The following is a 16354-nucleotide window of genomic DNA, read 5'->3' as shown; positions in this document are numbered from 1 at the left end:
ACACTGTGAGGACATGGTGGGGGGTGCTGGGAGCAATTCTGGACCCAGGAGGGGTGGGACTGTGGGACTGGGCGGAGCCGGTTACTGTACTGCTGAACTGTGTCCCTGCAGAATTCCTGGGTTGAAGTCCTAACTCCCAGAACCTCAGAATGTGACCTTCTTTGGAAATAGGGTTGCTGCAGATGTAATTAGTTAGGATGAGGCCACATGGAAGTAGGGTGGGCCCCTAGTGCAGTGTGAGTGGCACCCTTATAAAAAGACTGGAGCCATACTGCCACAGGTCAGGGGACTGCCAGGAGCTGGGAGAGGGCGAGAACATATCCTCCTCGATGGCCCTAAGAGGGAGCACGGCCCTCTGACACCTTGACTTCAGACTTCTGGCCTCCAGAACTGGGTGACAATGTATTTGTTGCTCTAAGGCACTCAGTCTGTGGCTCTTTGTTATGGCAGCCCTAAGATGCCAAAATAGCTGCTCCCTTGGGAGCTCCAGAATTGGGGTGCCCTTTGGGGTTGTTCCAGGTGAGTCTGGGGTCAACTTCTCATTGACAAGCCATTGGATGTGGGCTGCCCCCGACATCAGAGTGACACAGTGGGGTTAAGGCAGCTTCCTGTGGTCAAGGGTTATTCCTGAGAGGTGTCCAACTGGGCCATCAACAGCCAACACTCCCCACCAGAACCAGGATGAGGGAGGGAAGTGAGGCCCACACCCAGGTGCAGAATTTAAGAGGCTGCCAATCTGCAGCAAGCAAGATAAATAATATTTTCATGCAAAATTACAAAAAATTACAATGAATGAAACTATTCATGATAAACAAACATCTCTCAAAATTTTACATAAAATAGGATCAGTAGCATCGACTTTTCCCCTTGCTGTAGGCTGCAGCATGGCCTGGCGGGGCACTCACTGTTGCCTGCAGCTGGGGAAAGGTACACCTCGTTCTGAAGGGGACCTTTGGTCGCTGCACCACACTGTCCACGAGACCCAGGAAGAAGTAAAACCAGGTATGCAGGATGTAGGCAGTCAGACTTCACAGTCTAGATGCTTAACCACTGCCCTCTGCTGCTTGGAAGCATCTGGAGGAAGAATTTTGAGGGAAAGGAATGATCGAAGCCACAAACAAAGTTGAAGTCTGTTGTGTTACGAATCAAATGTACCTATTGTTCTGTGAAATGGATATGCCAACAGGGCCACAAGTAGCTGGGAGCTGGGCTGTAATGTTCTGGGGTCTGTGCCTATGGGCACATGGAGCCTTCCAGACTCAGGAGAGAAGGGAGTCAGCTTTGTTTGCTGAGCCAGTTACTGTTCTGCTAATGACGGTCAGATCAAGGTCATGATGTCCAAGGACAAGGATGTTTGTTTGTTCCTCTCCTGCCATCAGTCCAGCCTTTTGAGTGATGTAGGGCTCCTGCCTGGGCATGTTCCTGCTGCTTAAATGACAAATCTGGTAGGTTTTATGTCCATGTGCTGGGTCTTTGAACTCGTGGCAGATAGGTTGCAGGCTAGGAGGGATGGATGGATTGTCTCTGTACATTGACCCCTACCCTTCATCCCCAAAATGTCTCTCCAAGGCCACCTGAGTAATTCACTCCTCTCCTTCTTGGCTTTGATTCCCACTCCTCCCCCGCCCACTGGCAAAACCTAAAACAAGAGGCAACCTGCCTTTGCCCAACTGCTACAAACTCCCAGCTTAGCAGACCTCAAGCTGGCTGCCAGGCTCCACTGTCTCTGCAGAGGACGCCCCTCACATGACAGATGGTGCATGCTCTGGACATGCATTTGACCCAACTGGAAGCACCACGCCTAACTGTTTAACAATATTGTTTCAGAGCCAACTCCTTTGGATGGCATTACCCCGGGGTTGATCATTTCTAATCAATAAAAATTGTCTGCGGGAACTAATAACTCCCACCTCACGGTGAATGACAGCCTGTCTTGGCTTTGAGCTCTGAGAGCCCCTTGCTTCCTGAATAAACATCACGTCAAAGGTTATTCTCTGTCTTCCCATCAGGCCTAAATTTAGCAAAATTAGGATATGGATTTTCCTTTATTCTCTGTGATCACAAATGTAATGTCAGATTTTTTCTCCCTGAGAGCTTTTCATCCCTCCTTTACTCAGTGTCAAGGTTGTCAGAACCATAATTTATTCATATTTTTTACCTCTGGGGAGGACAATATCCATAGGGTCACGGAGCGTTATTGGATGTCAGGATAAAAATTTGCCACTCCCTTTTCAAAAGTACATTTCATCAGGCCCATGCATTGGCTGCTGTAATTACCCTAAGAGCAACCCCTACCTTATCAGTAGTTATGCAACATGTATGTACTTCCCAAAGTCCTCAATGTGGAAAACAGTTGGAGCCTGCTTGGTTTTCTCCCTAAGGAAATGGAGGTCTGTGACTCCTGCCCTGCCATTTGGGTCACTGCCACGCTGCTGTGAGGTGGGCCAGGATGGAGCACGGGGTCAGGAAGCGTCCACCTGTGCTGGGCCATCTTGCCCACGTGGTCCCCTTGCTGGGGCCCTCTGAGACCTGGCTGATCCTTGCAGGGCTCAGAGTGCAGCTCTTTACCCAGAATGTCAGGGCCCAGGCAGCCCTGGAGGCTTAATGATTTTCCGAGAACTGTGTGGACAGGCCTAGAGGGCTAGAACAATTAATCACTGCTAAATAATAACAGTAGTTATTCTTTGATTCATGGGTGGAATAAATCCCTCATTTCAGACCCACTGTAGATCCAGACCAGACGTGCACAGCAGAGCCTGTAGGCTCATTAGAATTCTTGCCAAGCAGCATCCTACATGTCTCCCAGAGAGTTGTATTTTCCAAGTCATTTTAAATGGCTTGGAAGGAGCTTTTGTAAACCCCTGTTTTTTGTTTTTGCCATATGATTACATTTATTAAAAATTCTAGAAAAACCCATTGTGATGGAAAACAGATCAGTGATTACCTGGCAACTGGGTGAAAGAAAGGGTCCCCTCCAAAGGGACATGAGAAATCTCTTGGGGGTGATGGGAATGTTCTGTTACCTTTGTATGGTGTGCACACCTGTTGAAACTTATCCAAGCATACACTTTCTATACGTATTGTTTATTCACATATCATTCTTCGAAAACACAATTGCAAATTCTTCCCTTTATCCTCACTAATAGAACCCATTTTGTCTGGAGTGGCAGCATGCTTCCCTTGCTGCTCAGGGTGACTAGGTAAACCCCTGTAGTTTGATTGGTTTGTCCCCATTACCACTGAAGCAGTCAGGCAATAAGGCTCTGACTGGGTCAGTTCAGGCATGGGTGAGACTCAGGCTAAGGGCTTTGGAAACAGGTAAACCTGTGTTTATAAACTAGTCTAACCCCCTTCCTGCTGCATAACCTTCATTGTGAAACTTAACCTCTTTGAGCCTCAGTTTCCTCATTTGCAAAATGAGAGCAATAATTATGCCTACCCACAGGGCTGTGGAGCAGGGTAGGTGAGATACTGAATCTGAATTGAGATGGAGAAAGTTTTATTTCCTTTGGAGCTTGTGCAAGGGAGAGCCTCTGCTGTGGAAAGAGCCCCTTGATTAGCTCACTTGGGGCTGAGCCCCCAGGTATTACAGCAGTCAGAGCTTCAGAGGGAGGCAGAAACTGCCCTGCACGCAGAGGGAGAGGAGTTGGGAACTGGTGGGGGCATGAGGGGTAGTGACAGGATTTCACAGGTGAGGGTGGGAGAGGGAAAGGCAGATAAAGTGCGAAATGGTGCACAGAGCACCCTTCCAGTGACCTCCTGTTCCCCAGTTCTTCCAGGGCACATTCAAGAAATACTTGGTGAAGCCAGATCCCTAGTGGATGCTGGTGAAGGGTCCAGGTGGCTCAGCGTCCAGAGACAGCAAGGACAATGAGGGCTAAGGGAGAGGAGCCTGTAGCTCTCATAAGAGGTCACAGAAATCTTGTGGCAGGACTTGGGCTTCAAAAGGGGGTGGGGTGGGCAAGGAAATTTCACCTTCAATGCAAAGGACAGCAGTTCCCCAGCAGACAAGTTTAGCACACAGTGCATGACTTCTGGTAAAATGCACAATGAAACTGTTGCTTTAATAAATGTTAGTATTATACTGTTAGCTTGGATGAGCCAGGGTGTGAGACTGGTTCCCAAGGTTGACCAGGAGGACTGGACAAGCAGCCTCCTACTCTCTGACTCTTACAGCCTTTGAGAAAGAACTATTAGAACCAAGGGCTGTTAACAGTACCTAAAATGATGGGCCACTGAGAGAGCAGTCAGACTGAGAATTTTGTCCTGTCTTACCTCACCTTACTTTATTCATCATTGGCAGGCTGTTTGTGCCTTACATATGCATCAGCATAAATCATTTGCACTGTGAGTTTTTTACTTTAAATGTACCTGCTGTTGTTTGTGGAGGGCCCAAGGAGGGAAACATTACTCTCCCTGCTTGCTTTGCATCTAGGGGGCATAGCTAGGGCTTCTCCCATGGCTCCCTCTGTCTGATTGAAGGGTGCAATGCTTTCCCCTCATCTCTGCAGGTGTGAACCCCACCAAACCTTCCAGGTCCATCTTGGATACCATTTCACCGTAAATATTTCCCTGATCCTACAGCCAGAGCGTGTCTCTCAGCTAAACACGCCCACTGCAGCTGGAGGTGCTCTCCCCGGCGGCCCCTGGCATTTCCCGCAGGGCACAGTGGCTGCACAGTAGCCCTGTGACTTTGAGAAGGAATGTACCAGGACCTGCACAGGTACCCAGGGCACAACTTCTGTCCATCACTGCAGACAATTGCTTCCACCCAACTTTGGTTTTCTACTCCAGAGCTGTCTTCACTTCCTTTTCACTTGCCTCACCTGTTCAGGCACTTCCTTCCTTATGGAACCATTTTGCTTTTATGCAGCCACAGTGTTTCCACCCCTTCAGTGGAGCTGCTGCACTGGCTAGTGCTGCCCAGCAAACTTTCTGTGGTGATGGAAATCTGTGTCTGTGCCATCTAGTGGGGTAGCTACATATGTTACTGAGTACTTGAAATGTGGCTAATGTGACTGAAGAACTGAGTTCATAATTTTATTTTATTTAAAGTAATTTAATACTAAATCTAAATAGCCCCATGTGGCTAATGGCTACCATTTGGGGTAGTGCAGGCACAGACACTGACGAGAAGAGACTCATACAGATCGCAGCCAGGCCCACTCACTGGCTGAGGGACCTGCACTCGTGTCCGTGAGGAGTGCATCGATCAAAGACGTGCCTCAGCTGCCTTTCAGCTTCCTCCCAGGGATGAGAGAGCAGGCGTTAAAAATCTTGGCATATTTTCTTATTTTATCTTCACTATTACTTCAGGTAAGCACTTGTAAAAAATGTCTGTACCCCCACAGTGCCTAATACAGTGTCTTTCAAAGAGTATGTGTACAATAAATATTGGAGGAGAAAATGAGTGGGATTTTGTGAAACTAAGCTGCACTTTTGAGAGACTAGTGACCACTATGATTCTCTGCTTTTAAAAACAGGTATGGTGATGTTTGGGGTAAACATATCAGGAAATTGAAAAGAATCTTTCCATAAATATTGATTGAGGGTACATTCTGGTGAAATCACGGTGAAGTTAGGGGTATGAAGCCTTTCTTCTCTCCCTTACAACACAAGAGTTCTAGAAGCTTCCTCAAGGGAACTTTTTTGAGCTTGTTGGCATAGCCTGCTGTTATGGTTTGATTCATGTCCCCCCAAAAAGATGTGTTGAAGTCCTAAACTCCAGTACCTACCTCAGAATGTGACAATTTGGAAATAAGGTAATTACTGATGAATTAGTTAATGTAAGATGATGTCATACTGGATAGGGTGAACCCTTAATCCAGTAGGGCCGGTATCCTTTAAGAAGAGGGAAATTTGGACACAGAGACAGAGACACATAAGGAGACTGCCGTATGACCATAGAGACAGGGACTGGAGTGTCGTGTCTATAAGTCACGGAATACTGGGGATTGACAGCCGCCACCAGAAGCTGGAAGAGGCAAGGAAGGAGTCTGCTAGAGTCTCAGGGGGGAGCACAGCCCTACCGACAACTTGATTTTGAACTTCAGCCTTCAGCACTATGAGTTAATTTCTGTTGCTTTAAGCCACGTGGCTTGTGGTACTTCATTACAGCTGCTGTAGAACACTAGACAGCTGGCTTATGCTGACCTGGTGTAGAATCAGTGATCCCGGGACTCTGCCGGCTGGTTGGTGAGGATTCCTTGGGCTGCACAGTGGCCAAGAGGGCTCTGAGGAGGCGCAGCCCGAGATGGAGTCACTACAGCAACTGAAGAAGGCATTTTGAAGGGGTTTCCTCACATTCTGCAGCCACGTGGGGCAGCAGACTCGGAGCAGGAAGACAGAGCTCTGGCCCTGCTCTGCCGCCTAATGTAGGTCATGCTGTCATCTCTCCTTTGCAGAATGGGGATGGGAATCTGTCCTTCACAGTGCAGCTGGGCATAACCCCCCAGCTGGGGTGGAGGTGTTTGGAGGGCAGGAATCAGATCTCCCCCAACCTCCAGATGCTCAGGGTGTACTTGGAGTTAGCTGTGCAAAGCCCCATGAAGGTGTCTGTCATGTCTGCTCCACTTACTACTGTAGACCCAGTGCCTGGCATATGCTGGGGCTCAGGAGAGACTTACTGAATGAGTAGTAGATTAATAAAGGAAGACTGTGAACTGAGTTGGTGAGTAGAAGGGCTGGACCCTCAGGTGCTGCTGATGCTTACTTTGGGGTGGGGGGTTGCCAGGAGAGTGTGCTGTCAATCCGGATGGATGGAGTGGGGAGCAGCAGTGAGGGTCCAGTCCAGGCAGGGGGGCCAGGGGCCTCTGCTACTGACCCCCCAGCTACAAGTTCTCCATTTTTCATCTGCTTGGAAGAGGAGTGTGGATGCCAGGCTGGGGGAGGCGAGCCCAGGCTGGGTTTAGAGCAGGTGGTGGTGAAGTTGCTACAGAGACAGGAGGGAATTGGTGAGATCTGGCCCCTCTGGGCTGCTGCAGCCTTGGCAGTGTCTGGATGTTCCCAACGAGCTTCGAGAGGAAAAGGACCAACCAAATGAAACCGCCAGCACTGGGACCAAGATCCGAAAATCATCAACAGATGACTAACTGGCATCAACAGTCTCCTCTGTACCCGAGGCTCCTCCCACCCTCCCTCTCTTCTTCCCTTCTTTATAGAACAAAACACACCAAATGCCTTCATGCTTCCATCCTTGGCCCTGCCCTCACGTGGAAACACATCTCCATCAAATTTGAGCAGTTTTGCTTCATTAGGTTTTTCTGTTCATCCTCGTCAAGATTTCCCACATGAGCCCTGCGGCGCCATTTCCTCGGTTGGCCATCTCAGGGGAGAGGGGGCGGTGTGGGGGACCCTCCTCTGAGAAAGGAAAGGGTTAACAAGGCGTTGCTGCCCCACTTTGCTAGCAGGCCCTGGAGCCAAGCAGCCCTTGCAGCCCCCACGGAAACAGCCCAGTCTATTTAAGAGGGAGGCAGGCCATGAGTCCTGCTCGCCTGCCCTTCTCCCTGCCCACACCTCCCCTCTCCTGAGCCCTGGCCTCTTTGGGGAAGGGAGCACGGCTGCCCTCTTTGGGATTGAACCTGAACTGGAAACCAGCTCCTGGGAGCTCCATTCCTACCGAGCAGAACTGTTGGCTTCCTCTTCTTTCAAAGGAAAATTTATGGCTCCAATTTTTACAATTTACATCTTTCATTTAATATTCTAGCCTTCCTTCCCCAAGGCTTCCAGCACAGCTCATGTCAGAAGGGACTACTTATTTCCCGAACCCTTTTTGCATTATTAGTTTCATTTATTATTTTTATGTTTTCTGTTGGGTCCACGTACATATCATTTCTCTGAGATCCCTGGAGCAACTGCCAGTGAGCTGGGAGCCGTCCTCTCTCAGCAAGGGAAGCTGAGATGATATTGTGGGTTCTCCAGGGGAAATGTTTCTGGCTTGTGCATTTCAAATTAGCCCCAATTAACCCCTCATTGGCCGGCCCCAGAATGTCTATCCAGACGTTGTCAAACCTTCTACTCCCCATTCTTGCTTGTTCCAAACAGTGAAGCACTTCAGGGAACAAAATGTAATGTTTTAACTTCAGAGAGCTATTAGCCTTTCTGCCATACCCATTTATATCTTTTGGAGATACTCAAAGTCTGAGAAGACTGGAGTTTGAAAATCCAGCATTGTTTTAGTGTAGAAAGGCAAAAGGATTTTACTTTGTCTTTGAAAATGGTGGTGTTTCCATTAAACAGCAACAGAACAGATGTGTGTCGATGGAACGTTGCCAAGGAGCTTCGATGCAAGGTTATGCTTGGTGGCAGTGATCATTACTAGATGCCACCTGTCATTTTCAGAACCAGCAAAGAAAGCCCTTTGACAAAATCGCCTTTCTGGACTGGTATTCAGCAGACAGGTTTTGGGTTATCATGTGTGTAAATGCCTTCTCCCTTGGCTTCTAAGAGGCAGGAGTGCCCCTTCAAGAAAATTGCTGAGAACACATGTTCTGGCAACTCAGGCCAGAAAACTTCTCTGGGACTTGGAAAGACCTACAAGAGTCACAGTGCTTGTATCACAGTTGCTGGATTGGAAGCTCTTTGCTGGAAGCCTGCTGTCTCCTCCCCCTTCCATGGTCTGCAGCAGTGCCCAAGCCTGGGCTTTATGTAGCTGGAAGATGCCTAACGTTTATTGATCTCAATCACTCCATTTCTCTTCACCTGGGTAAAGCCAGGAAGGGTGCAATCACGTGGTCTGCTGAGGGGACTGGCCTCTCCTGAGCTGGGGACAGTACAGTACTGTGACAGACCCCTTTGTGCCCCATCATCAGCCCTGTGGCTTACCCTTCCATTGTCTGTCAGCCCCCAAGCCCTCTGTGAAGAGGCTCATCATGTTTGGGTAGGAAGTACGTGGGAAGCTCAAGGTTAACTGGTAGCCCCTTATTTACTTTTGGTGGAGTCATTCACATGTGCACCCATTCCTGGGCTCAGCCTGAGAGCCACATAACTCAAAAAGATTTCAAGTTACTCTGGGAGATTTTGAATCCTCATGTGAACAAATGCAGTTACATGAAGATCAAGGTGAACAAGAAGTTCATGTTCACATATTTACCTTCAAAGTACTTTTCTCACCCATTATCTCATTTGTATATCCTCTTAGCCCATCACAAATGACTCATTTTCTGTTTTATGCTGGACCCTTTCAGAAAGTGCTCTTTTTAAGTTAAAACATTTTTTCTATTGCCTGAGAGAAAAAAATCTTTCCCCAGAATGAGGACTCTTAGAACATATGACTAAGTTTGAGTCAGACACTTTGACAAGGAAAAATTGATTCAGATTGGGCCAGTACAGTACATAGTGTGTTTATTTCTTATAGGTAATAGTAAATTAAGAACAAAAAAGAGAGAGGTGTATTTTTAAAAATTTGTATCTTTTTTGAAAATTGCTGTGTGTTGCTTATTCACCTCCTTGAGAATGAACTCCCGTTCATGTTAAGGCTTGGTGACATCGTTTGATGTCTGCTTCCCTACCCCCAGATGAATAGTAAGTCTTCCGAACAGTACTTACAGTCTGTAATACTATTACCACTTGGTCTGCTGTGGGGTCCCTCAGTCACTTTTTCAATTAAAAAAGGCCCAATGCTCTATTAACCTTTTTGTCTGCAGCTCCATCCTTCATATTGTGGTTGCCCGAGATGACGAGCATGTATTAAAAAAGGCATATATTACTATAAGCCACCTCCAAGTTCTCTGTCATTAGAAAGATTAAGTATCATTTTTTCATTAAAAAATATGAGACAGTTTGTCACACTCACAACTGCTGGGCCTGCCTGCAATCTCTTTGTTACAGGAGATGAGACATGACTCCCACCGCTCAGTGTCCCATGGCCTGGAAGCTCAACTGAGCCCTCCCCGTGGAAGATGGGCCAGGGAAGGGTTTTGTCCTCAGGAGGCAAAGCTGTGGCCTATTGACACTTTTTAGAAACCTGACAGCTGCTCTGAGGGGAAACACTGGCCTTGGTTTACCAGATGGCTGAGCAGTAAATAAAACTGCACACTTCCCACCATGCACAGCTGCACAGAAAACCAGGTGGCTTTCCGAGTCCCCGTCCTGCCTTTTCATGTGGGAGACAGAGAGCTTCTCAAGGAAGCATGAAGTCTAGGCCATGCATTCTGTGCTGTAGATTGCTCTTGCATATCAAAAGTTGACCAGAATGGACAAAGAGTCCAGTCAGCTTACCAATGTTCGAGTCAACTTAAAGGATAAGCAGGCCTGGCATCCAGAACCCAGCCACCATTGTTATCCATTGGGTGCCAGGTCATAGCCACTTAGGGTCAGGATCCTAGCTTCCAATTTCCAGAGCACTCAAGAATTGCCTTTCTTTTCCTATCTTAAGCTAAAAAAGGGGGGAAGTTGCCAAGATCATTTGATTTTTGGAAATACATCTTGGCTGCATTGATTTGGGTGTGGGATAGGTTTGACTGTGTTAAAATCTCTGTTGGTTTGCACCTGCTGGATTTCTATATAACTCCTGCCTCTCTGTGTCTGTGCTGCCCACTCCCACCCCAGCGTCTCAGGGCCCTCCTCATCCCTCCAGCACATCTGTCGAAACTTACTCATAGGGAAGAACTACCATCACATTGAATCTGACAAACATTTATGGGCCATTTTGATCGACACTATGCCTAGTTTATGATTTCTGACTTCCTTGTGAATGCTGTGAAGCGATTCTTTCACTCATCTCCAAATACCGTTCCTGAGACACTTGTTCACATTTCCAAATGCTGCCCTCCCTCCTCATGGAAAATAAAACTGTAATCTACTGGCTTCCACATGCCAGATATTGTAGGAGGCAGTTTCGTGGAGTGGTTAATATAGGTTCCAGATTGTTCAAGTTCCAATTCTGGCTCTGTTAAGTACTAGCTCTGCATTTCAAAACGTGACTTGACCTCACTGAGAATATATTCCTTTCTGTTAAATTAGGATATAACAATTTTCCTCATCAGGTTACTATGAGGATTAAATGGGATTATCATGAAATCTGTGCCTGGTACGAGGTTAAGTGCTCAACAAACTCTACTGCAATTTTCAGCTACTGATTATTACATACTTACCTCTTTAGCCCTTATGAGAATCCTTTGACTTAGGCATTTTATCCAACTTTTATGGATGAGTAAATTAAGGCTGTAAAGGTTAAGTAACTTGCCCAGCTCTCCCAGCGGGTAAGCACACCCAGGTCTGTGGCTTCCCAAATGTAGTCTGAGGTCCTAAGCGCTCCTAACTCAGCCCCTGCTTGGACTCTCTGCAGGTGGTGTTATCTATTAAAAATGGAAGCTCCCTCCCCATCCATCCCCAGGCCTGCGTTCACTCCTCAGGAGGCCTCTCCATTCGACCTCCAAGCCATTGTGCTTTTTACTCCATCCCCTTCCGCTTCCTTTAGGACTTGGCTCCAAGAATTTTCACTGTACTCTTGTTCCCGTATCTTTCATCTTTCCCTCTTCACTTGCTTCCCCTCAGTGAAAATTTCCTTTTATGAACAAGAACAAGAAAATCAACAGCAGTGCCTCTTCATCTCCCGTCCAGTGGTGTGCTGGGGCTCACTCCCCCTGGCCCACAAGAGCTGCTGCTAAAATTCCAGGAACTTTGCGGGACAGTTGACAGTCACGTTAGTAACTTGAAATCAGCCACAGTGAAAGCATGTACACTATAAACATCAGCAGATGCTGTCAATCAGGGCTTTTCTGGGTGTGTGTCCGTAGAGTTGGTTGTTGAGGTGTACCAGCAAATCACTATGCTCCCACTCCCATGTTTCCAACTACCAGTACGTCACGCCTTCCCTTTAAAACCAAAGTTCTTGAAAAAGTGGCTTATATCTCCCTACTTTTCTATTTCAAATGATGTCTGCTGTCTCCAAAGACAGTGGGTTTATGAGTCAATGAATGTTTGTATTTTAAGGCTTTTGATGTGTGTTGCCAAATGACCCCTGAAAAAAGTTTGTATCAACTTTTACTCCTATTTATAGTCTGAGTCTGGATCCTTGTGCTCTTACACTACCTAGATATTCTTCTTTAAAGAAAAAAAATTGGGAACAATTTGAATAGCACATACATTTCATAGAAAAGGAAATAACGGCTGTCTAACATGTGGAAAGATGCCAGACTCATTTATAATAGAGAAATGCAAATTGACACTATGCTGAGAGTGGGATATCCACTGGTCCATTTGGTAAATTCCAGAAGTTTGGTAACACACTCTTGTTGGCAAGACTGTGTAGAACTAGGCACACTCATACATTTTGGGTGGGTGTGTAAATTGTTAAAACCCTTGTAGAAGGTAATTTGGCCACATCTTTGAAATTAAAAATGCATATATCCTTGATCCACTAATTTCACTTCTTGGAATTCATTCTAAGATACCCTGGCATAACTTGAGAAATTTCAATATGTTCAAGGTTATTCATTGCAGCATTGTTTGTAAGAGTAAAAGATTAGAAACCATCTAAATAAATTATTGTTTATCTATACAATGAAAAACTACTTAATAATAAATAGAGAAGAAGCTCTTAATATACCCACATGAAAAGTTGTCTACTATATATTGTTAAGGGGAAAGAGCTAGGTATGAAACTGCATATAAAATATGCTATATTTTATTTAAAAGGGAGGAAAATAAATAATATTGCATACCAGTATTTGCTTGTATATATAAAAAGAAACTATGGAAGGGTACACAAGATACTGACAGTGGCTGCCTGTCTGGGTTTGGGTGTGGTATGGAGCCCTCGGCAGAGGAGGTCAAGGGTAAGGGGAAGACTGTTCACTGTACTCTTTGTGTTTTTATTTGGATCTATGTAAATATACTTACTATCCAAAAATTAAAATGAAAAAAATACAAAGAAGTCACTTTTCCAATTTAAATTTTAATTCATCTTTAGAAATATTTTGTCAGTTTGAACATTTTTTCATAGGCCTACTAGCCATTTGCATTTCTTATTTGGGAATTAAGCCATTCATATACCTGGCCAATTTTTTAAAAATTGAAGCTTCTTTTCTTATTGATTGTAAGTGCATATTATATGGTAAGAATACTAACTTCTGTCTCTCATAGATGTTTCCAGTGTTTTCCCCAGTTTGTCATGTATTATTTAAATTTTAATGGTATTTGATTTGATTCATTGGAGCTTAAAATTTTTATGGAGTTGAATCTGTCTGTTCTTCTATTTGTTAAACTTGCCTTTGCAAATATAATTAGAAAAGTTTTTCCCTCTAAGATATTCACCTATTTTTCTCCTAGTTCATTTATAATTATTTTCATGTAAATTCTTAATTCAGGGATTTATTTTTAGGTACTGTATAAAGCTAGAATATAGCTTTGTTTTTAGGGAATGGCTAGCCAATTGTCCCCAGACTAGTTATTGACTGGGTCATCCAATGCCAACTAACTTGAAATGCTGCCTTTATCACAGAGTAAATTATGTTTACCCATGGGCCTGTTTCTGGGCTTTCCTTTTTGCTCCTCCACTGATGAAGCTGCACCAGACCGACCTGGCGCTCATTAAGAAACCACCATGTTCTTCTGCTCTTAGAGCTCTGTGCTTCCACACAGCATTGGTCCAGACCCTGTGCAGGACCTGAGCTCTCCTGCATGATTTCCTGTGGCATGCCTCATTGTTGCCCTAGTGAGGGTGGGGGAAATAGCCCTCTGCTCCCATGATATCTGAAGTGCACATTATCCCCTCTCCACCCATCTGGGAGCTCTTCAGGTGTAAGGCTCTATCTTCCATTTTTTACACTTGGTCACATGCCTACCATCCGGCCAAGCACACGGTTTTGGTTTTAGCTGTGGAACAGTGGAAGATCCACTAACTTCCAGTTGGCTGCTCATTAGCACTTCTATGTTATCTTGGAAAAGAAATGTATCCACTCCAACCCCTGGAATCTTTGCCATTGAATGAAGATAATAATCCTTACCTCAGAAAGTTAGCATGAGGATTAAACTAAGTAATACTCTTAAACATTCTTGGCACATAGGAGGGCCTCGTAAGGTTTCATTTATTCATTTATTCAAGGTTCTTGTTCATCAAATATATATGAATGTTTTGATTGATTCATTCTGTCCTCCATCATCATGAGCTTGTCTGTGCTGAATTAACTTCTGCTGTAATGGTTTCTTAGGCAAGGCACTGGGCAGGCCTGCCGATGGGTTCCAGACGGCCTAGAGCCAGGTGAGACCCCAAACCACCTCCAGGTGGGGCCTTAACCGTTTGGGGGTCTGTACAGAGGGAAGGAAAAGAAAAAAAGGACTGTGCTTAGTGGGGAAGTAGGAGGCTCTGGTAGGTGTATGTACATGTATATGTGTGTGTGTGTAAATGTGTATCTGTGTGTATATATGTATGCTTACATATATATGTATTTAAACATTTTGTATGTATATATATATTTTATGCATTCAGGTTTTTTCTTTTTTTGCTTTTGTTTCCAGCAGTGGCCAGGGAGCATACGTACATCCCAGAGAGCCAGGGAGAGAGAAGGATTTAGGTGCTCCCGGGTCAGCGATCTGCTCCATGTTCTCTCTCGCCTCCCCAGTCTCTTTCCTCCTACCTTTCATTTTCTCCCTTCCACACCTTGTGCTCTTTCCAGAAGGCTCAGAGCTGCTGTCTTGTCTCTGTGGCAGCTCCCAGTTCTTGTAAGCTGAACTGTCAGTCAAACTTCCCTTCTCCTCCAGAGAGCGGGGTGGAATCTGTCATTGTCACAGAAGAGGGTGGGGAAGTGGGAAGAGACATGGGTGTCATCTGTGCAAGTTCATGAAAATCCATGAGGATAGAGAACAGGACCCAGGGGCTGGGGGAGAGTGTCCCCTGGCCCTCCGGGCACGGCTGCTTTCTCCCTCCTCCAGGCTCCTGCACACATTGGTCACTCCTCGACTGAGCTCCATGATTGTGTGTCTGCCTTTCTGCTTTCTCACTATGTAGTGAGGCCCTAAGGGCAAGTATTGATGATTTTTTACCTCTAATCCTAGCATAGTGCCTGCAATAGAGTAGACACTCAGCAAACACTTGCTGTACGACTGAGTGAGTGAATGTTACGTATGTTTTGTTGGTCAGTAGTGAGTTTTTTACAACACCACATGATCAGATCACTAACCCTTCTGGTGCGCATGTCAGGATGTGCCGTGCCTGCTAAAGGAGTCAACTGACCTGTTCCTGAGTGTCAGTGGGGTGGCTTTCATGTCCACCTTCTCTGGGGTCAGTGCAGGTCCACACGGTCTGTTGCCTTGTCCCCCACTGCTCACATCTTCACACCTTAGTTTACAGTAGTTCTAAAGTGAGGGCTTTTAGAATAAGATCGAGATGGGGTCAGGTCATACATTCACCACCTGTGGGTGACTCTGGGCAATGACTTGACTATTTTAAATATACCTTTAAAGTGGGAAATAGAATCCATCTCAAAGGGTTGGATCAGGATTAGGTGAAACAGTGCATGGGAAGTGGTGAGCATAGTGCTGAGCATAATGTAGGCACTTGATAAACGTTAGTAATTATTACTAGGCTACATCAAGTTGGAGTTATGACAGCTGTGTTGGAGTAGATAATGGGGAGAAGAGAGGGAGGGAGGAAAGGAGAGATGGGGAGAGGGAACTAAGACCAGTTACTGAGCTTTACCTTTCTGGTTCTGTAAAACACACTGTGTTGCTAGGAAGGCATTACTCAGAGTCCTTCCAGGCATTGGGAGGTGGGGTAAATTGAAGCACGGTGTTCTTTTCCAGGCCTGTACTCAGAGCACATGTGAGCTCCCAACTAGGTCACCAAGTGAGACTGTTTCCCACTCTCCCTGTGTTTTGGACCCAAACAAAGTTCTAGAGATAGAATCATTTTCACATCGATCACTCATCCACATTGACTGAACGCCAGGAGGTAGGAAGATGAGTTAGACACAGTTCCTGCCCCCCTGAGGGGTTCCCAGCCTACTTGCAAAAACAAGGTAAAAACTCAGAGAAAGTTAAATCTTAATCCAAGAGTTGAAAGCGGCTCCAGAAGTCCCACCATGAGGGCAGGGCTTGCCTTTTGCCACGTCCTGTGCTCCAGTGGAGGCAGAGATCTGGGTGGGCCGGGCTGCTGAGAGAAGCCCCCTAGACAAAAATGTGTGAGCTGGAATCTGGACCCCAAGAGGGCAGGCATCCTGGGGAGAGCTGTGGGGAAGTGGAAGCTCGTCTGGGGGCCGTGAGGAGACCGGGCTGCCAGGACAAGAGGGAGCCTTCGTGCAGTGGGGAGAAGCCCGGGCAGGCTGGCCTGGACTGCTGCACCTAAGAACTTGGAGTATATTCGGGCACATGGACAGCTTTTGAGCAGGGCAGTGATACCATGTAGGGGACTTTT

General features: G+C 46.1%; 1 protein-coding gene across 1 annotated transcript in view; it reads left to right on the top strand.

The window, feature by feature from the left end:
- LOC118928902 (collagen alpha-1(I) chain-like) overlaps nt 1-14516 on the top strand; it is a 148289-nt gene extending 133773 nt beyond the window's left edge. The window contains exon 4 of the mRNA XM_057504341.1: nt 14461-14516. Coding sequence (XP_057360324.1) covers nt 14461-14516 — 56 coding nt within the window. The remainder of the gene's footprint in view (nt 1-14460) is intronic.
- The last annotated feature ends 1838 nt before the right edge of the window (nt 14517-16354 follow it).

The sequence above is a fragment of the Manis pentadactyla genome, chromosome 6, assembly GCF_030020395.1.
Source record: "Manis pentadactyla isolate mManPen7 chromosome 6, mManPen7.hap1, whole genome shotgun sequence".
Classification (NCBI taxonomy): Eukaryota; Metazoa; Chordata; class Mammalia; order Pholidota; family Manidae; genus Manis; species Manis pentadactyla.
Note: the sequence above shows the minus strand (reverse complement) of the source record. Positions and strands in the feature narration are given on the sequence as shown.